Here is a 21093-nt window from a genome sequence, read left to right on the forward strand (position 1 = left end):
TGAATCAGCCATGCACATACAGATATCCCCTCCCTTTTGGACCCATTTCTACTTTAATTGACAGACCGTAATTTCTACCACAAAGCCAATACCCTCTTCAGGTGATGTCCTCTCTGTGGCAAACTGAAATCTAGTTGATATATTTCCCCGATGATTTCATATCTCCATGATTTTTTTTCAGTCATGAATTTCAGCCAGGGCAGTCACATTTGTATTCGAAGCCTGCCAACTCTGACCAGAAATCAGGTATCCGCTTAAGACACACCTTGACAAGCGGATTAGATGTTCTAGTGAAAGGCAGATAAATGTCACTCATGTCACTATAAATAAAAGTCTGGGCCTGCTTATCAGCTTGTAGGGTTGAGGTCATACCTTCAACACTTCTTAGTGCTTCACACTTTATTATCCTTTGAAGGAGGTCTTTTCCATCCAGTTTCTCCATTTATACCCCCAAAGGGAATTATTACTGTTCAACTCCTTGAAACATGTGCCTTCTGTCAACTTCCTGTCTTTTGCTTTAGGAGACAATACAACCTGTGGCCTTAAACAGAAATCTGCCAGAATCTTCTCAAATGTCATATTATGGAATGAAATGGAGCAGGACCCTTTCATAGTGCTGACCTAGGACGTCTTATACCTGCTTTACAAGCGAGTCACATTCTGGCGGGCTTTGACTGTTTGGGGTTACATTTCAGAGCACGGGATTTGTCATTGAAATCCATGTAATAACAAGTATGGATTTAGATTTGTGGCTTTGGTCAAATCCTGTTCTTTGAAACCGAACTACATACAGCCAAAGTTTGCAAAAACGTCAGTCGCAGCCTGTATACACTGTATACACTCCAAAAGTATCTGAGGGATACAAGGCCTAGCAAAAAAAAAGGGGGGGATTTTTGTGGTTAGAGAAATTGCGAGATGGGGCATGCCAAAAGGCTCTAAGATCAAATTTGAGAATCCCTTAGCCAATGCTTTAGCACATTGTAAACGTTCAATTAAATGCTGGAGAGTGATACCAGTAATTATACACATAAATGTAGCTGGATGCTTGAATTAGATGCTGAACGGTACATTCCATTTTATAACTATTTAAAGTGAGTTACTTATGCAAACCAGCCATCATCAGTGCAAAATACTTTTTAAAAATACGGTTGCTAGTCCAGATACGTACTGTGGCATAAAACCGGGAGAAAGCAGGAAGCAGAAATAACGAGTGCGTGTAGATGCTTATATTCTACGTGAATCAAGATGGGTGGGAAAGAGGAGGAGACCAGACCGGCCAAGGCTCCCTGGCGGCCTGCGGATCCCGCTCGAGGGGCGCCCGCCGCAGTGGAGGCTCCGGGACGCGTACCGCCGAGGACGCGCGCCGAGCCACGCCGGCTGCTGCCCTCGCCGCCCGCTCCATTGGCCAGCCCCGCCCCCAACCAGGCCCGCTCCGCCCAGCCGGGCCGGAGCTTCCTTCCCGGCTTCCCCGGCGGCGGCGCCATCACCTCACTTCCTGTCGCCGGGTGCACGTGGGAGGAAGTGCCAGTGCCCGTGGCTCGCTGCTGCCTGTCTTTCTGGTTACGTCCGTCCGCGGGCCGGGCAGCCGCCTACAGCTGCGCCGCCGCTATGGGAGTCCCGGCTTTCTTTCGCTGGCTCAGCCGCAAGTACCCGTCCATCATTGTCAACTGCGTGGAAGAGAAGGTGAGGAGGCGCCCGGAGGCCGCCACGCCAGCGCCCGGAGCCCTGGCGCGTCCAGGCCGCGGTCCTTGGGGCCCGCCGCCCGCCCGGGGGGCGTCGTGCGGGGGCCCGCGCTGCGTTCGCCCCTGGCAGCCGCGGCCCGCCGGGCGCCGGTCGCGGGCGCTCGGACTCGGGCTCCGGGGCTGGCTTGGGCGGGTCGAGGGCCGAGCGGCGGAGCTCGCGGAGGGATGCTCCTCCCCGGCCCGCAGATTCCCCGGCGGAAGGCCCCGCCCACGGCTTTGTTTCTTCCCTGCTCGCACTGTTTGGGTTTCGGAAGCGGCTCCCCGTCCGTCGGGCAGCGCGCGGCTGGTCAGCTGAGTTAGCTGGTTAGGGATGCGCGGGTGCCCCTGCCAGCAGACTCTGACCACTTTGTGAAGTAATGCTGGGGAGGCGGGGGGGGGGGGAGGCAGCTTTTTGTCGTTTCCTGTCCCAGCCTGAAAGGTTTTCTGCTAGGGGAGAGGCCATTTGTTGCTGTTGTCAGGTCCTACGGAGAGAGCACCTCGGAAATGTCTAGGATAGGACAGAAGTCCCTTAAGTGCCCCCTTGTCTAGGTGCCCGACTGCTGGGCAGCATGCCTTTGACATTTTCAGAATTCCTGGATGCACTTGGACAATACACTTTTTGCTGTTGGTTTGTTAGTGTTACGTAGACTGTTGGCCGTTCTTGAGTTTTGTATTTGTTGTTTCCTTGTTTCCGTCCCAGTTCGATTTTGTACTCTTAATGAGAATTTCCGGATTGGGAAGTTCAGGGACACGTTATACTCCCCACCCCTTCGTTTTTGGAGGAAGTGCTCAGTCGACACTGGGAACTTTTTGCTTAGGCTAGTGAGATTTGTTTGTTCGTTTGTTTGTTTTTTGGACAGGTAGATGGATCTCCAGGGTTCATTCGATGTGAGATCTTGATTTTGCTTAGGTTCTCTATCCTAGGAGGAACCGAAACTCTTGTTCTGATGGATTTCCAGTACTCCCTGTGTTTTTCTCAAAGAGAAGCTGTTAAACTGAATGCTCATGTCCTTTGCTTTTAAAACGCATATCAAACTTTATTAAGTTTACTTACATCTTATCCCATTTCTACTCTCTAGTGATAACTGCTTTAAACTATTTTTGGTTCTATCTCTAAATGTCCTGCTTACGTCTGATTTATTGATTTTGGGTGTATCTGTTGAATTCCAGCTATGATAGAAGAGGCTGTAGTCACTTATACAGCGCCCTTCCCCACACGGCCCCCATCCTCCTAATCATTTTTATTTCTTCTATTGGTAAACTTGATAAATTTAAGTAATATTCCTTTATTGTTTTATTCCATCTCCTCTACAAAGTATCCCGTGATTCTTCACATTCTGAGGTTAGGTATTAGCTTTTCTACTGCTGTTTCCTTACTCTTCATCCCAAGCTTCTCAGCTGTGCTCTTGTTTCGTTGGCATCCAGAATTAAATTGTCAGGGCTTTGGCTATACAGGTTTGTTTCAAAACGTGAAAAATCAAATAGTATTGGTGATTATTGTCACTGTGTAGATTCAGGTTATGTACTGTGACTCTGTTTCTTCTCTTGTGCTACTTTTGTCTTTTTCTGTGTGTTGCCTGTTTTCCATTATACATTGTTCCCCATCTAGACTCTCCTTCATCAGTTATTATATCGAGTCCTCTTTCTAGTTGGAGACTGCTCGAAGTCTTTATTTCTGTTGCTGTCACACCTGCTTATTTAGACTTGCTGGAAAGCCGCTTCCTGAGATTTTAAAAAATTTCTTCGGTTGGAGGTACTGTTTTCTAATTATCTCTCTTGGCTTAAACCCTTCCTTGGTTATTGTTCTTACTTGAGTTCTTAAGAAGTGGCGTGTGGTATGTGAGTTTTCTAAGTCCATTCTACCCTTGTATACGTGAATAATCATTAGCTAGGCAGAGTTTGAAAATTACTTTCCCTCAAAACTTTGAAGGCATTGTTCTTTTGACTTCTGTCATCCAGAATTGTTGATGAGAAGTTGAATGTTAATGTGATTTATTTATTTAGCTAACACTTATGTAGTGTTTAACATGTACTAGGCACTTCACAGATGAATTTATTAAATCCTCATAACAACCACATAACTATTTCTCCTTCTCCTCCCCCGCCTTCTCCTTCTTCTTATTACAGATGAGAAAAGTGAAGCACACAGGGGTTAAGTAAGGTACTCAAGGTCTTGTGGCTAATACATGTCAGAGCCAGTGTCAAAACCAGGAAGTCCATGCTCTTGTTTTCTCTGTTCTTTTGCTTTCATTCTTTTGTATTCGATCTGCTTTTCTTTCTGAATTTTTAAAAGATCTTTATCCTTGGTGATAGAAGCTTTTGTAATTATGTACTTAGGTACAGATTTTTTAAAAAAAATTTCAATTCATTTTGATCAGTGCTTGGCTGACTCTGAGTCTGGAGGCTTGTGTTCTTTAGTTCTAGGGAATGCTCTTTGATTTTTTTCTTGTTTTCCTTTCACTCTGCCTTCTCTGAATTCTGAATACTGGTCCTCCTAGATTGATTTATTTTTCTTTTCTCTGTTCTCTCCTCCCTCCTCCACTGAGGTATAACTGACCTAGAACAAACTGCACATATTTAAAGTGTACAATTTAATACATTTTGACATATGTGTATGTTCATGAACCCATCACCACAACCAAGATAATGAACATCATCTCTGAAACATTCCTTCTGCCCGTTCGTTGTTCCTCCCCATAACCCCTCCCCACTGCCCATCTTTAGTCAACCACTGATTTATTTCTGACTCTATAGATAAGTTTTCATATCCTACAATTTTTATATAAATGGAATTATACAATATGTACTCTTTTTTTTTTTAACCTGACTTGGTTACTTTCATTCAGAATAATTATTTTGAAAGTCATCCATGTTGGTACTTGTATCAATAGTTTATTTCTTGTTATTTTTGAATAGTATTCAGTGTTGTGCATATATCACGTTTATTCATTCACCTGATTGGTGAACGTTTGGATTGTTTCCAGTATTCGGCTATTAAAGAAAGTCTGTGAACATTGGTATACAAATCTTTGTGTGAATGTATGCTTTCATTTCTTTAGAGAAAATACCTAGGAGTGAATTGGTTGCATTGTATGGTAGGTGTTTGAGTATTTAAAAAGAAAAACTTGCCAGACTGTTTTCCAAAGAGGTTGTACCATTTCATTGCCACCAGCAGTGTATGAGAGGTCTGGTTGTTCCACTTCCTTGTCAACACTTAGTATGGTTAGTTTTTCTAGTTTTAGCCATTCTAGTGTAGTGTTATCTCAGTGTGGTTTTAATTTGCATTTCCCTGATGAGAAATGATGTTGAGCATCTCTTTGGGTGCTTATTTGCTTTCCATATGTCTTCTTGAGTGAGGTGTCCATTCATACCTTTTGCCCATTTTTAAGTTAGGTTGTTTGTCTTACTGAATTGTAGAGTTTCTTACATATTGATTTTTTTTTTTGCAAATATTTTCCCTTAATCTGTGGCTTGTCTTTTTACTTAGTGCAAAGAAGAGCAAAAGTTTTTAATTTTAGTAGTCTGCTTTCTTTCTTTTTCCTTTTTCCTTTTCCAGGAATACAAAAAGTATTCCTGCTTTTTGTGTTATATTTAAGAAATCTTTGCCAAGGTCACCAAGATTTTTTCTTGTGTTTTCTTAGAGATGTCTTATTATGCTTTTAGTTCATACTATGCTTTCTGTTTTTTAGGGTTTTTTTCCATGGTGAATTACATTGATTTTTAAATGTTAAACACACCTTGCATTTCAGGTGGATAAATCCCACCTGGTCATGGTGTATTATTTTTATATACTGTTGGAGTCAGTCTGCTAACATTTTCTTGAGAATTTTTACATTTATGTTCAAAAAGGATGTTTCTCTATAGTGTTCTTATAATGTTTTTGTCCAGTTTTGGTATCAGAGTAATCTCGGCCTCATATTGAGTTGTGAGGTACATACCCTCTTTAGTTTTCTGGAAGCATCTGTGTAGAATTGGTATTATTTCTTTCTTCAGTATTTGGTAGAATTCATCATTGAAGCCATCTGGACCTGAAGTTTTTTGGGAAGGTTTAAGCTAAAAATATAATTTTTTTAGTAGACATAGGGGTATTCAGATTATTTTTAATGAGCTTTTGTAGTTCGTATCTTATGCAGATTTTGTTCGTCTAAGTTGTCCAATTTGTTGCTACAAGGTTGTTCATAGTATTCCTTATTATCTTTTTAATATCAATAGAAAGTGAAGTGATGTCACTTCTCTCATTCCTGATACTAGTTTTGTCCTTTCTCTTTTATTCCGTTATCAGTCTGGCTAGGCTGATCTCAGAGAACTAGCTTTTGGTTTCATTGATTTTTCTATATTATTTTTCCTGTTTTCTACTTCATCAACTTCTGTTCTTATTTTTATTGTTTATTTCTTATGCTCACTTTGAGTTTAGCTTGTGTTTCTTGTCCTCTTAAGGTAGAAGCTGAGGTCATTGTATTGATGCTGCTTCTTCGAGTTGCTTCTGTTGAGTGCCATAAGCTGCCTGCTAGGTGCTGTTCCAGTGGCACACCACAAACATTGACATGTTGTCTTTTCATTTTCATTCAGTAAAAAATACTTTCTCATATCCCCTTGACTTCTGTGGCCCATTGGTTATTCAGAAGAGTGTTCCTTAATTTTCAAATATTTGGGGGATTTTCCAGGCATTCTTTTTCTGTTATTGACTTCTAATTTAGTTCCCTTGTCAGAGAACATAACTTTCCGTAATTTGAATTACGTATTTTAAAGCTTAACTGATTTGTTTTATGACCCAGAATATGGTCTTGGTAAATGTTTCATTTTGACTTGAAAAAGACACAAGTTCTGCTGTTGTTGGGTAGAGTGTTCTGTAAACGTTATCATGCTGGTTGATAGGATATGGAAAACTTGAACAGCACATTGATTTTCTGTCTCCTGTTCTATCAGTACTTAATAGGGGTATGGAAATCTTCTATAATTTTTTTTGGATTTGTCTGTTTCTTCTTTCAGTTTGGTTGGTTTTTGTTCCTCGCATTTTAAAACTCTTTTATTAGTGCATAAATGCTTAAGATTGTGAGGTCATCTTGATGAATGTGTTTCTTTTGTTTTTTGAAGATTCGATACTTTTCTTTTTTAAAACATTTATTTATTTTTGGCTGCATTGGGTCTTCGTTGCTGCACGCGGGCTTTCTTCAGTTGCAGCGAGCAGGGGCTACTCTTCATTGCGGTGTGCAGGCTTCTCATCGTGGTGACTTCTCTTGTGGAGTGCGGGCTCTAGGCGCGTGGGCTTCAGTAGTTGTGGCATGCGGGCTGAACAGCTGTGGCATGCAGGCTCAGTAGTTGTGGCTCGTGGGCTTAGTTGCTCTGCAGCATGTGGGATCCTCCCAGACGAGGGGTCGAACCCGTGTCCCCTGCATTGCATTGCAGGTGGATTCCTAGCCATTGCGCCACCAGGGAAGTACCTGAATGTGCTCCTTTATCATTATAAAATGACCTTTATCCTTGGTAATATTCTTTGCTCTGAAATCTGTTTTGTCCAATATTAATATAACCAGATCTTTTGACTAGTGTTAACATGGTCTATTCCCCCCCTACTTTCTATCTTATGAATTTGTCTATTCTAGGAGCTAATATAAGTGGAATTATATAATATTTGTCATTTTGTGTCTGGTTTATTTCACTTTTTCATTTCGCATAGTGTTTTCAAGATTCATCCATGTTTAGCATGTATCAATTTCTTTCTCTTTTCTTTTGGATTTTGGAAACCTTTTAATTGAAGTATATATACGCAAATACATATATGCATGTATAGTCACTTAAATGTTTAAATTCTTCATATATTGAAGTTATGTAACTATGTGTATAGCTTGTTAATTTTCACAAAATAAAAATGTGTGACTTGCATCCAGATATGAAACAGAACATTATCGTAGTATTCGTACCCCAGAAGTTCCCCTTTGCTCCCTTCTAGACAGTGGCCACCCCACAATCCTGTCTTCTAATAGCAAAGAGTAGTTTTGGTAATGCTTATATTGTTAAAAATGGTACCGTAACCTCTACTTTCTCTTGTATCTGTGTTTATGAGATTTCATGTTTCTTTGATTTATCTAAATTTGTTTCGTTACTATGTAGTGTTTCACTGTGGAACCCATTGTATGAAAATGCAATGAATTTTATTGGAAAACAGTTTGGGAGCATCTGTCAAACCTGAAGATACATATATTCTATAACTGTTAATTTTTAAGTCTGTATAATGATATCCCGACACGAGTTATTTTTACCTTTTGACTATTGTGAATAATGCTGCTGTGAACATTGGTGCACAGATATTTGTACAATAGATCAGTACTTTGGGTATATACCTATGAGTGGTCCCTGCTTTTGATTCTTTTGGGTATATATACCTATGAGTGGAATTGCTGGGTCTTATGGTGATTCCATGTTTACCTTTTTGAGGAATTGCCAAACTGTTTTCCCAATCTCTGCCTTGTAAATCGGGCATTTCGAACACTTGCATTTAATGTGATTATTGATATGGTTAGATTTAAATTTGTAATCTTACTATCTGTTTGCTGTCTGTCTCATCTGTGCTTTGTTTCCATTTTACAATTATTCTGCTTTTTTATGATTCCATTTTATTTCTTTTTGGCTTTTTAACTACTCTTAATTCATTCAACCATCAGTTTCTTTACTTTGTGTCCTTGGCTTATACAGTCCTCCACTCATTAGCTTTCTGGTCTTGGGAAAATGACTTAAACTCTCCTAAATGGTGAAGAACTGGAGTTTCTTGCATTTCACCACCCTGTTCCTACAGTCTCTATGCTCTGGTCATCTCTGTATGAGAGCTGAAATAGGGCAGAATGTTGCCTTGTTTAGCATCAATTGAGAATGTGAGTGTCAGTGGACTCAAATTTTTCACCCTTCTTGTGTCTGTGAATGACCTTGAGAGTGCAAAAATATTGATTTGGGGGGATTACAAAAAATTTTAGTGAGCGGGTGAATTAGCAAATATGGAATTTGTTAATAAAGAAGATCAGCTATATATGTGCCACATAAGGTGGTTGTGTGGATTAAGTCAGTTAATCCAAGTTAAATGCATGAAACAGTGCCTTGCACTGATATTTCAGAATTTTATTTGGTAAGTTAATTTTTGGTAGTTTATATGTCCAAGTAAAAGTGGGGATATTTTTGTGTCTAACTCTTGGTAACATTGCGTAGTATAGAATTGTGCTGTTTGCATGTAGTGAAATCTAGGTTTCCCACCTTGCTTTTTTTCTTTCTTGGTCCGACTTGCCAGAGGTTTGTCAATTTTGTTGATCTTCTTTGGTTTCATGGATTTAAAAAAATTGTTCTTTTTATTCTCTGTCATTAAATTTTTCTCTAATACTTGTTGTTTTCTTCTTTCTGCTTGCTTTGGGTTTAGTTTGATCTTCTAGTGTCTTAAAGTGGAAGGTTAGGTTTTTTTTTTTTAAGCTTAAATGATATGTGAAAAGATTTACAGGTATATAGGGCTCTTAATTTCATAAAATAATAATTCAAGTCATATCAATACATGTTAAAAAGAAGCTTCTAATTTTCCAAATATTTTGATACAAAAAATTTTAAACAAATATTTTATAGACCTTTTGTGAGAAGAATATAAGGATAGTTACAAGAAACATGCTGTTCAAGTGATCTTATTCAGTTCACTTGGCCTTCTTCAAATCAGTTATAACCAGCATGATTCCAATGAAGGTTAGGTTGTTGATTTGAGATCTTTCTTATTATAGACACTTACAGCTATAAATTTCCCTCTGAACACTGCTTTTGGGCTCTACACTGTAAGTTTTCATACGTTGTGTCTTCATTTTTATTCCTCTCAAATTATTTTCTGATTCAGTTTTGATATCTTCTTCAATTTATTGGTTATTCATTAGTGTGTTGTTAAATTTCCACATGTTTATGAATTTGCTAACTTTTCTCCCATTATTGAGCTCATTACTTTGTTGTGGTTGAAGAACATACTTGGCATCACTTCTGTGCTTTTATTGAGGTTTGTTTTATGGCCCAGCGATTGGTCTTTCCCAGAGTGTTCCATATGCAGTTGAGAATGTATATCCTGTTGAGTGGAGTGTTCTGTAAAAGTCTGTTAGGTCTGGTTGGTTTATAGTGTTGTTGCAGTTATCTGTTTCCTTGTTGATCTTTTGTCCAGTTCTGTCCCATTATTGAAAGTGGAGTATTGAAGTCTCCAACTATTATTGTTCAATTGTCTGTTTCTTTCATTTTTGTCATTTATTAAAAGTTGCGTGTATTTTGATGCTGTTATTAGGTGCATGTGTTTCTAGTTGTTATGTCTTCTTGATGGATTGACCTTTTTATCATTATCAAATGTCATTATTTCCAGTAAGTCTTTTATAAAGTCTAGGTATTTTGTCTGATACTAGTACAGCCACTCCAGTTTTCTTGTGGTTGTTGTTTGAGTCTCTTTCCCCATCCATTTACTTTCACTGTGTATCTTTGAATCTCAAGTGTGTCTCCTGTAGACAGCGTATAATTGGATATTTTTTTAAATCCAGTCTGACAACTTTGGTCTTTTGATTGGATTGTTTAATCCATTCACATTTAATGTTATTGATACCACCGAATTTACATTTGCCCTTTTACTTTCTGTTTTCTATATATATTTTTAATGTAGCATTTAGATTTCATTAGTGATCTTTTAAAAAAATATATCTTAAGGGCTTAGTATACACATCTTATCAGCTTTAGATTTTTTTAATTTTATTTTTGGCTGAGTCGGGTCTTTAGTTGCGGCATGCAGGATCTTTTGTTGCGGCGTGCGGGCTTCTCTCTAGTTGTGGCACATGGGCTCTGTAGTTTGCGGCACACCGGGCTCTCTAGTTGAGGCACAAGGGCTCAGTAGTCGTGGCACGCGGGCTTAGTTGCCCCGCAGCATGTGGGATCTTAGGTCCCCAACCAGGGTTTTGAACCCACGTCCCCTGCATTGCAGGATGGATTCTTTACCACTGGACCACCAGGGAAGTCCCCCCATTTTCCTTTTTTTATATGGTATTGTCATTATATGTATTATATCTATTAATGTTGCAAACCTAACAGTGCATTGCTATAATTATTACTTTACCATCTGTGGTTACTTCCATAGCACATTGCCATTTTGCTTCTACCCACCTCTTTTTGGGCTGTTACTAGGAAATATATTACATTTATGTTAAAGTGTATGTTGTAAGCCATAGTATTTTACAAAACATTTCATCCAATTGTTTTTTGCAATAGCAGTTAAGAAAAGAAAGGATTAAAAAATGTATTATTATCTTTAGTGGGGTCACTTAATTTTCAGCCTGAAGAACTTCCTTTAGTATTTCTTGTAAGTCCGGTCAGCTAGCAACAAATGCAATTTTTGTTTATCTGGCAGAGTCTTTGTTTCACCTTCATTTTTCTTTTTTTTTTTTTTTTTTTGCGGTTCGTGGGCCTCTCACTGTTGTGGCCTCTCCCGTTGCAGAGCACAGGCTCCAGATGCGCAGGCTCAGTGGCCATGGCTCACGGGCCCAGCCGCTCTGCGGCATGTGGGATCTTCCCTGACCGGGGCACGAACCCGTGTCCCCTGCATCGGCAGGCGGACTCTCAACCACTGCGCCACCAGGGAAGCCATCACCTTCATTTTTGAACAGTGGCCTTCTTGGATATATGATTCTTGGTTAACATTTTTTTTTCTGTTTCGGCACTTTATATATGTTATCCCACTGCTTTCTGGTCTCCATTATTCTTTTTTTAAAAAATTTCCTGTGGAGATTTTATTGAAATCATATCAAATTTATAGATTACTTGAGGGAAGGCTGACAATTTTGCAATACAGTTTAAGGGGCTACTCTTTGTTGCGGTGCACAGGCTTCTTATTGTGATGGCTTCTCTTGTTGCAGAGCATGGGCTCTAGGTGCTTGGGCTTCAGTAGTTGCAGTGCATGGGCTCGGTAGTTGTGGTGCACAGGCTCTAGAGCGCAGGCTCAGCAGATGTGGCACCGGGGCTTAGTTGCTCCGTAGTATGTGGGATCTTCCCAGACCAAGGCTTGAACACGTGTCCCCTGCATTGGCAGGCGGATTCTTAACTGCTGCACCACCAGGGAAGTCCCTGGCCTCCATTATTTCTGCTAGAAGCCAGCTGTTAAATTTATTGGGGTTCCCTTGTAAGTGACTCGTCATTTTTCTTATTGGTTCTTTGAAGGTTTTTTCATTGTCTTATATCTTCATCATTTTAACTCTGATGTATCTGTCTGTTGGTCTCACTGTGCTTATCTTAACTTGGAGTTGTTAGAGCTGCCTGCATGTGTAGGTTATTGTTTTTCAATACATTTGGGAACTTTTTTGTTATTGTTTCCTTGAATATTTTTCTGCTCCTTGCTCCCCTCTCCTTCCAGTACTCCAGTTGTATGTTCATGTATTTATTTGTGTCTCATATTTCTCTCAGGCACTGTTCGTTTTTCTTCATCCTTTTTCCTCTCTACTCCTCAGCTTGCATAATCTCTATTAATCTAAGTTTAAGAATTCTTTTTTTTTTTTTTTTTTTTTTTTGCTGCACGCAGGCTTTCTCTAGTTGTGGTGAGTGGGGGCTACTCTTTGTTCCGGTGCACAGGCTTTTCGTTGCGGTGGCTTCTCTTGCCATGGAACATGGGCTCTAGGTGCGAGGGCTTCAGTAGTTGCAGCACGCGGGCTCAGTGGTTGTGGCACGTGGGCTTAGTTGCTCCGCAGCATGTGCGATCTTCCCAGACCAGGGATCAAACCCGTGTCCCCTGCATTGGCAGGCGAATTCTTAACCATTCTGCCACCAGGGAAGTCCCAAGGATTCTTTTTGTATTTTTGGGGGGTTTTTTGGCTGTGTTGAGTCTTTGTTGCTGCACACGGGCTTTGTCTAGTTGTGGCGAGTGGGGGCTACTCTTCTCTGCTGTGTGCAGGCTTCTCTCTGCTGTGTGCAGGCTTCTCACTGCAGTGGCTTCTCATGTTGTGGCTCGCGGGCTCTAGAGTGTAGGCTTCAGTAGTTGTGGTGCATGGGCTTAGTTGCTCTGCAGCATGTGGGATCTTCCAGGACCAGGGTTCGAACCCGTGTCTCCTGCATTGGCAGGCATATCTTAAGCACCGCGCCACCTGGGAAGTCCCAAGACTTCTTTTTTTTGCCAGTTCAAATCTATTGTGGAGCCCCTGTAGTGAATTTTTTTTTTTTTTTTTTTTTTTTTTTTTTTTGGTACGCGGGCCTCTCACTGTTGTGGCCTCTCTGGTTGCGGAGCACGGGCTCCGGACGTGCAGGCTCAGCGGCCATGGCTCACGGGCCCAGCTGCTCCGCGGCATGTGGGATCCTCCCGGAACGGGGCACGAACCCGTGTCCCCTGCATCGGCGGACTCTCAACCACTGCGCCACCAGGGAAGCCCTCCTGTAGTGAATTTTTGATCTCAGTTATTGTACTTTTCAACTCCAGAGTATCCATTTGTTTGTTTTTTATAATTCTTGTTTTTGTTACTATCTCTATTTGATAAAAGTTGCCATCATACCTTTCTTTAATCCTTTAACGATATGTCTCTTTAATTCTGTGACCATATTTATAATAGCTACTTTAAACTCTATTCTGTTAAATCTGACATCTGGACACTATCACAGGTAGTTTCTTTTGCCTGACTTTTTTCCAGCACGTGGGTCATACTTCTCTGTTTTTCTGCATGCCTGGAATTTTTTACTTTTTATTTTTATTTATTTATTTATTTTTTTTTTACTGCAAACAGGATATTTTAGGTGCTGGTACCCCCAAACCCTTCCCAGATACGGTATTGTTGTTCATGTAGCTACTGGCTGGCTTATTTTAACGAGGTGAATTTCTTCCTCAACATGTTGTTATGCCTCTGATACTGATCCTCAGGGAGGTGCAGTTTGGATGTGCCCACAGTCACCTTGCGATGACAGTGGAACACGTAGGGCTGTCTCCTACTCTCACCCGCTTAACTGCTGGTTGTGATCACCCAGCAGTTAAATTCCATGGATTTTTGTCCACTGCGCATTGTTTTCAACAGCGCTCAGGGAATAAATTCCTCTACAGACTAATGCAGTGAAATTGTGGCACCTTCCAGGGATTTGTTTCTGAGATTAATGTTTGGTATCTGTTCTAACCCCAGGAGGCTTCCCCCCAGCTGTCTTATTCCCCAGTTCTCTCCTGCAGACCAGCTGCTCTGTGGTCTAGGCTGTATCTTCATTAGATCCCTGATTCTCTACTCAGTTCTTTTCACCACACCTTATGCCGTTCTTGAGAATGAATGCCCTTGGGTGTAAACTTCTCCATGCTCTGTTGCAAATGAAGTCATTTCTGAATTTTCAAAGCTTTTCTTGACTAGACTGCTGTTTGCTTCTTGGACTGTTTCCAAAGGCTTTAAATATTTTGGTTTTTTAAAAGATTTTCTCTAGTTCAGCTTGGGAGCAAGTGGGCAGAAGTCCTCATGCAGTCATGCTGGTAGCCGAGCTCTCTCTCCAATATGATCTCTGTCTTGGAGAGTGAAGATCAGATTCACACATCTTGCATATTATGTGTCCCCCATAGTTCTGGCTGTAGTCCTTGACACACATTATAGGTGTTCAGTAAGTTTATGCTGAATCTAGTGAAATTGCAATTAATCAGTCTGACATACCGCTTAAGATACGAGCTCTGAATTCAGATGACTGGGTTCAATCCTGGCCTCTAAACTTGGCAGAAGTGTGACTTTAGAAAGCCACTTACCCCCTCTAAGCATTTGTGTTCTCATCTGTAAGTGGGATACTCTGTACCTCACAGGGTTGTTTTGGGGAGAGAGGGAAACAATCCATGAGTAAAAGCCCTTAGAACAGTATCTATCCCATTTTAAGTGTTCCGTAAATGTTAGTGATAATTAATAGTCCTTGTTGACTAACACTGTATAAAAATGGAGAGCTGGTATACATGCAACTTGAAAAAAACACTAATCACTAAAAATACTAAGTTTTTTTGTTTGACAACTACATCAAAATTTATGGCCCGAATTTTTAACGCAAATACTGTAATTTAAATTTTTCAGTAGCCTTTTGACCCTTTCTCCCCAAAATGTCACCTGTGTTTTGCAGTTCTTTTCTGGAGTTCTGAGCTGCTTTAAGGGAAGTCTAAAACCAAGTTGTATACAGTATGTTATCTACCGTCCAACAGTGGGAGCTCTCCTTACAGTGGAACCTCAGGCATGAGTCCTGATATTCCTAGTGCTGCTGTTAAATATTGTGCAGACTTACACAAAAATGTATTTAGTTAGGTATTACTGATAGTAGTGGTTTCCGCCTTACATTTGAAGAGCCAGAAAGCCGTATAAGGTTGACTGGAACAGTAGGTTGGTGTGAAGTTCATTCTGGGGGTTTACTTCAAAACCTGTGGAGTGTATTTTTATACAGATTCACTGTTTGTGTACGTGTACCATCTTTACTTCTTCAGATACCTTCTTTACCTTGATTCCTTGGCATATTTGTGCACAACCAGGGTAATTTCTCAACTGCTTGTTTGGGATACATATATCCCTTCCTTTTTCCATGCATGGGCTTCCTGCAGGGCAGAACCGCCTTGACGGCCAGCCTTCGGGTGTGCGCCCTGCCCCTGCGGGGAGCTGTTGCTCAGCCAGGGTGCTGACCGCCCTTCCTCCGCAAGCACTCGTGCGTTCTGGGAGTAACTGTCTCAAGTTGACTGGTCCCCATGGGGCCTGAGAGGGCCAGGGGAGAGGAGAGTGCAGGGCTTGACCCGCTGGGCTGTTCCTGCTGCTGCCGCGGGATCATCCAGACGCTGTCCTGTGAGCCCCCTCTGGGCTCAGAGCCCTCTTGTGTTCTCCCACTTCTGCGTGTTTGAGGCTGTGTGTTCCATCTGATCAGATCTACTAGTTTTCCACATTTTGGGCATCCCCTGTGATTTATCAGTCACAGACGGATCTCCTTTTGGTTTTTCAGCATAGTTATGCAGTTGTGGTTATTTGTTTGTTTTTAGTCTTTTCTAAAAAAAATTATTTATTTATTTGGTTGCGCTGGGTCTCGGTTGCAGCACGTGGGATCTTCGTTGCCACGTGCGGGATCTTTAGTTGCGGCAAACGGGCTCTTAGTTGCAGGATTCAGTTAGTTCCCTGACCAGGGATCGAACCCAGGCCCCCCCCTGCATTGGCAGCGTGGAGTCTTAATCACTGGACCACCAGGGAAGTCCCTGTTTTTAGTCTTTTATGTGGTCCGGGGATAGAAAGGGAACGCTGCAATGTGTGCCCAGTTTATCATCTGGAAAACCTGAAAGATGATGAAAAGCTATTTGAAATGAATTGGTTTTAGGGTTCAGAGTAGCTCTCCTTTTAGCTACTCTTTGATTGATTAAGAATCTCTCTTGAACCTAGCAGGAGATAACTGGCATTGGATTTAATGGCAAGGCTTTTGAAGAGTGAGTTCCTTTGTTGAGTATCAGAATCTTCTCTTGAAGAAAGAAACTCTAAATCTATAATTAATGTGTTGAAGATATCCTCAGAACTCTGGAGAGAAAAATATGTTCCATTTTCTTATTGGGAATGCTTGGAGCTCTTTCCTCAAAATTAGGACCCACCTATACCTCCTTCCCTAGGCTATACTTTCTAGGTAGTGGAAGTGGAAATTCTCACTCAGCTGCACTCAGCATTCATTGAAGAGCTGCAATATAGCAAACCAGTGGTTTCTTGTTTTTGTAAAGTTTCATTAGAATGCAACCATACTCATTCATGTCCATCTTGTTTAGGGCTGCTTTTACTTTATAAAGGCAGATATGAGTCATTGCAACTGAGATCATTCGGTCAACAAGTCTAAAATACTTACCATGTGGCTTCTTGGAGAGCATAAAGAAAGTGGGTTTGGATTCTTCTGAGTGTGGTGTCTGCTTGGCTCAGGAGAAAGGAAAATGTGGACTTTGAATGTAGAGGTGAGGTGGAGAGGCACAGAGCCTCCTGCCTTCATAGAGCTTGTTTTTGTTTTGGACTCATCAGAGTATCTTCTTTGATAGACCTCCTAAATTGACCTCCTGCTTTCCTTCCCACTTATCCCATTCACTGCTTCTGATCAAGCCCCTCTTTCCTGATTTACAGGGTGTCTGCACAGATCACTGATAGCTTCTTCCCTGTTTTGATATCCGTTTCTCCCCATTATAAATACAAACTGAAACCCAGTCTTATTCCTTCCCTCTCTCGAAGATCACCACTTGTCCTGAAACTGGTGTTCATCATTCCCCTGCTCTTTCCTGTGCTTTCACTGCATCCGTATTCATCCCTGAACGATGCCTAATACTGTTTTGTGTATTTTATAACTTCCCGTAAGTGGTATACTATGTTTATTCTTCACCTTGCTTTTTTTGGCTTAAGATATTTATGACCTTCCAGCCCTATTTCTTTGAATCTTAACTTTTTGTCTGGCGTTCCGGTGTATGGACGTACCACAGTTCATCAGTCCTTTCTACAGGCTCTTTTTTTTCCTAGTTAAGTTGATCTTTTGTTTTTATTTCTTTTTTAAATAGCTTTATTGAGATATAATTTATATACCATAAAAATCACCTGTTAAAACTATACAGCTCAGCGGTTTTTAGTATATATGCAGTGGTACAGCAATCACTGTTATCTAATTTAGAACATTTTCGTCATTCCCCAAAGAAATGTTGTAACCGTTTTTAGTCACTTCCTGTCTCCCTCACCCTTCCCCCAACCGCAGATTGAAGGTAATCTATTTCTGTCTAAAGATTTGTCTGCTCTGGATCTTGTAAATGGGACCTTTTGTGGTCTTTTGTAACTGGCTTTTACTTAGCAGAATGTTTTTGAGGTTCATCCATGACGTAGCATGTACCTGATGGGCTTTTAAGTTGTTCACAATTTTTTGTTATTACAAATGATACTTTTTATGTTGTTTATTTATTTATTTTATTTTTATTTTTTTATGTTTTTTTTAAGTGACTTTGCTATTAGTAAGAGTAAAAACCAGTCTCATTGTTATCATTTGCTGAAGCTCTGGCAGAAAAAGAGAAAGATAATGCTTACCACAGAAATACAACTGAGTGCCTCCAGGAGTGAGTATGGCGTGGTCCTTGCCTTTGGAAGAACTCACAGTGTAGCTGGGGGTTAGACTGACAAACTAATTATAAGACCACAAAAGTGCTACAAGTGAATAAGCAAAATTGGGAGGAAATGCAGGCGGAGCAGTTAATTTCTTGAGGGATGTGTCCAAAGTGTTATAAAGTGAGTGGCATTTGATCTGAGTCTAGACCTTGGAAAATTAAGAAGGTTTCCGGAAGTGGGTGTTGGTTGGGAGGAAGAAGGCGGAGGAGCGGAGGTGTTGAGAGATGGAAGGGCGTCTTCCCGGAACTGGGGAGATCTGGCGGCCTGAGCAGTGCCTGGCAGGACAGGGTGGGTAAGGGCTGGGCTCAGTGGTCTGCACCTGCTGTGGTATCATTGGAAAAATTAGGGAAGATGAAGACACAACCACATTTGTATTTAAGAAAGAAAACTGACAGCATAGAGTGTGGGCTGGAGACAGGAGAGTCTGGAGGTGGGGCAGCCCATATGAAGGCCGTTCCAAACTTTTGGTGAGAGGTGATGCCTGATGTTGGTAATGGGAATGAGAGGAGATGGCGTGGAGAGGCATTTTTCAGGTTAAATTGACAGGACTTACTGGTAATGGGCGGTAAGGGAGAGAATTCTAAGATGACTCCCATGGTCTCTGTCTTGGACAACTGAGTGATTTGGGAATTTGGTAACTGTCCCCCACGTAGTCAAGAGTAACGTGTTGCAGTGGAATCTTTAAGGACTAAAATAGCCTATCTTATAATTTAAAGATTACTAAAAGTAGTTTATTTCCAATTCAGAAATGAAGCAGGTTCATACTGATCCTACGATGTGTCAGTTTCAGACTTGAACGGTCAAACTACTATTAATTATCACTTCCTTATAGCCAAAAGAATGCAGTGGTGTAAAGATTCCTGTCGATGCCAGTAAACCCAATCCAAATGATGTGGAGTTTGATAATCTGTATTTGGATATGAATGGAATCATCCATCCCTGTACTCATCCTGAAGACAAGTATGTAACCCATTCTTGTTACTGATGTCACAAATTACGGAGGAGTACTATATGATACTACATTGTCTGCTTGTCATTGTAGACCAGCACCGAAAAACGAGGATGAAATGATGGTTGCAATCTTTGAGTACATTGACAGGCTTTTCAATATTGTAAGACCAAGACGACTTCTCTACATGGCAATAGACGGAGTGGTAAGTGCTAAATGACTTAGAATCCCCCATTTTTGTTTTTGCTGTGTTCCCAGTGTCTAGAATGAAAAGTAAGCTAAATCGTGGAAAATGTTGACTATAGTGAATTTGAGAAAGAAAGCCTCATCTTTCAGTTATTCATTCAAATGTATTTTGTGTATGTGCCTGTTTGGTGCCGCATCCCGTGAGGGGCTGGGGATGTCGGTGACTGCCCTTGCTTTGAAGGGCTCGCCACTCAAGGGCCAGAGGCAGAGGTAGACGTGCAAGGTTAGTTACCCAGGGCCTTCCTCGGGCGTTAGACAGCACCTGCGGGGGGCCTTGAGGGAGGGGGAGTCATTGCTACAAGGGAGTGAGGAAATAGAGAGGAGGGGGTTTTGTCCCACTGTTTGAAGAGTTAAGAATAATTGGAGATTGGGAGGGCAGGGGCAGAGGAGGGAGGTGGATGCGGCAGATGTGGGGAAGGAGGACCTTCCAGGTGTCGCAGATGTGCCAGGTCACACGCTTCCTGTGTCTTTGGCCACACTGACATGCTGGGGCAACTGCAGGTGTTTGGATTGGAAAGAGAAGTAGAGAGAGGGGCTTGAGAAGGCCTTTCCTGTCACACTCAGTTTGGCTTTTATCCTATAGGCAGTGAGTAGTCATCACAGTAACTTCGGAGGGGACTAGCTTATAATAATATCAAGTGGTTTCAGTTATACATGACCAGCAAACTATATATCAGCGTTCAGGGAAAATTAGGGTAAATCATAACCCTAAATTTATTTAGCCATATGCACATTGATTCCCTTTCTTTTAGATTTAATAATTTTGGTGGCTAATGAAATAATTTTGAAAATCTGGGAAACTTGGGTCCAAGAAGGTTAACTTTTCTGTGAGATACTATTTCCTCAAAGAAAACTCTTAGCTACCTGAACACGGAAGTTGCAGTTCAAGTGTAGTGAGGAGTAAAGGGAACAGGAATATGTCCTCTTTGGAGCAGATTGCAGTTAACATTAGCTGAGTTTCTTGCAGAAGCTCTCTCCCTGTGCTCCGCTGTGCGCTTCTGCTGAAGCAGGTCTAAGTTATGTGTACATTCGTATGTGTATGTACACGCTCCTGTCTATAACTCATGTTGTGTTAAAATAGAAATGTAGATCATAGAACCTGAAAGAGTTAGATTAGGTGGTCTCATTTTACAGGAAAGGGAACTGTTTAAAGAGAATATGAAATAACTTATTTCATGTAGACAGGATACTTGAGAGTCCCTTCCAGCCCCAAACCCAGTTCAGTAACTGCAAAACCTTGCAGTTCAGTTCACTTCATTCAGGCTTACCCAGTGATTGAAGTTACATTTGGTTCGAGTGATTTAAGAGTACTTTTGATTAAAACCTTGCTCCTTTTCTACCTGCTGTGCCTTATTAGAGACACAGAGTGATAATTATGAACCTTATTGTGGGAAATACAAAACGGCTTTTGAGGTCTTGTGAATGCCATTTGGAGACCATCCTTCCTTTTAGTCGTGGACAAAGGGAAGGGCTTCCTGATCCTGGTTCTGTGGAAACCACTCACTCGCTGTGTGCTGAGTCTTTTGAGTAAAGTGAGCTTTCCATTTGGGGTGCCTGAAAGCGTCGTAACCCAGTGGAGCTGGCCTCGGGGCATGGACCCTGCAGTATTAAGTGCTGTGGCCTCATAGGATGTTTGTCCTTTTGACATGTCACTCACTCACCTAAGTTCAGCGTTCAAGGTTCTTGGTCCAAATATAAGCTCCCAGGATCTACTGTCTGTCATGAAAGGATTGTTTGGACATGTTACTTAACTTTTCCATTTTCGCATACTATTTTTGTAAGACTAACGGATTCAAAATAATGTACAGATGTACTTACGAATGTTTGGAACAGTATTACATCACTGTGAAATACCTGTTTTCAGGCACCACGCGCTAAAATGAACCAGCAGCGTTCAAGGAGGTTCCGAGCATCCAAAGAAGGAATGGAAGCAGCAGTAGAGAAGCAGCGAGTCAAGGAAGAAATACTGGCAAAAGGTAAAGAACGTGCACCTTTAGGTTGAACTTATCAGATGTATGCAGATGGGGGTAGGGGTGGAGACTTCTCCTTACAAGGAGGTATGGTTTTAATTTAA

At 41.3% G+C, this 21093-nt stretch overlaps 1 protein-coding gene across 1 annotated transcript in view; it reads left to right on the top strand.

The window, feature by feature from the left end:
• Window positions 1–1507: 1507 nt before the first annotated feature.
• XRN2 (5'-3' exoribonuclease 2) overlaps window positions 1508–21093 on the top strand; it is a 77398-nt gene continuing 57812 nt past the window's right edge. Inside the window, exons 1-4 of the mRNA XM_060078157.1 lie at window positions 1508–1683; window positions 18657–18784; window positions 18867–18978; window positions 20884–20995. Coding sequence (XP_059934140.1) covers window positions 1609–1683; window positions 18657–18784; window positions 18867–18978; window positions 20884–20995 — 427 coding nt within the window. The 5' untranslated portion in view covers window positions 1508–1608. The remainder of the gene's footprint in view (window positions 1684–18656; window positions 18785–18866; window positions 18979–20883; window positions 20996–21093) is intronic.

This window comes from Mesoplodon densirostris, chromosome 16 (assembly GCF_025265405.1).
Source record: "Mesoplodon densirostris isolate mMesDen1 chromosome 16, mMesDen1 primary haplotype, whole genome shotgun sequence".
Lineage (NCBI taxonomy): Eukaryota > Metazoa > Chordata > Mammalia > Artiodactyla > Ziphiidae > Mesoplodon > Mesoplodon densirostris.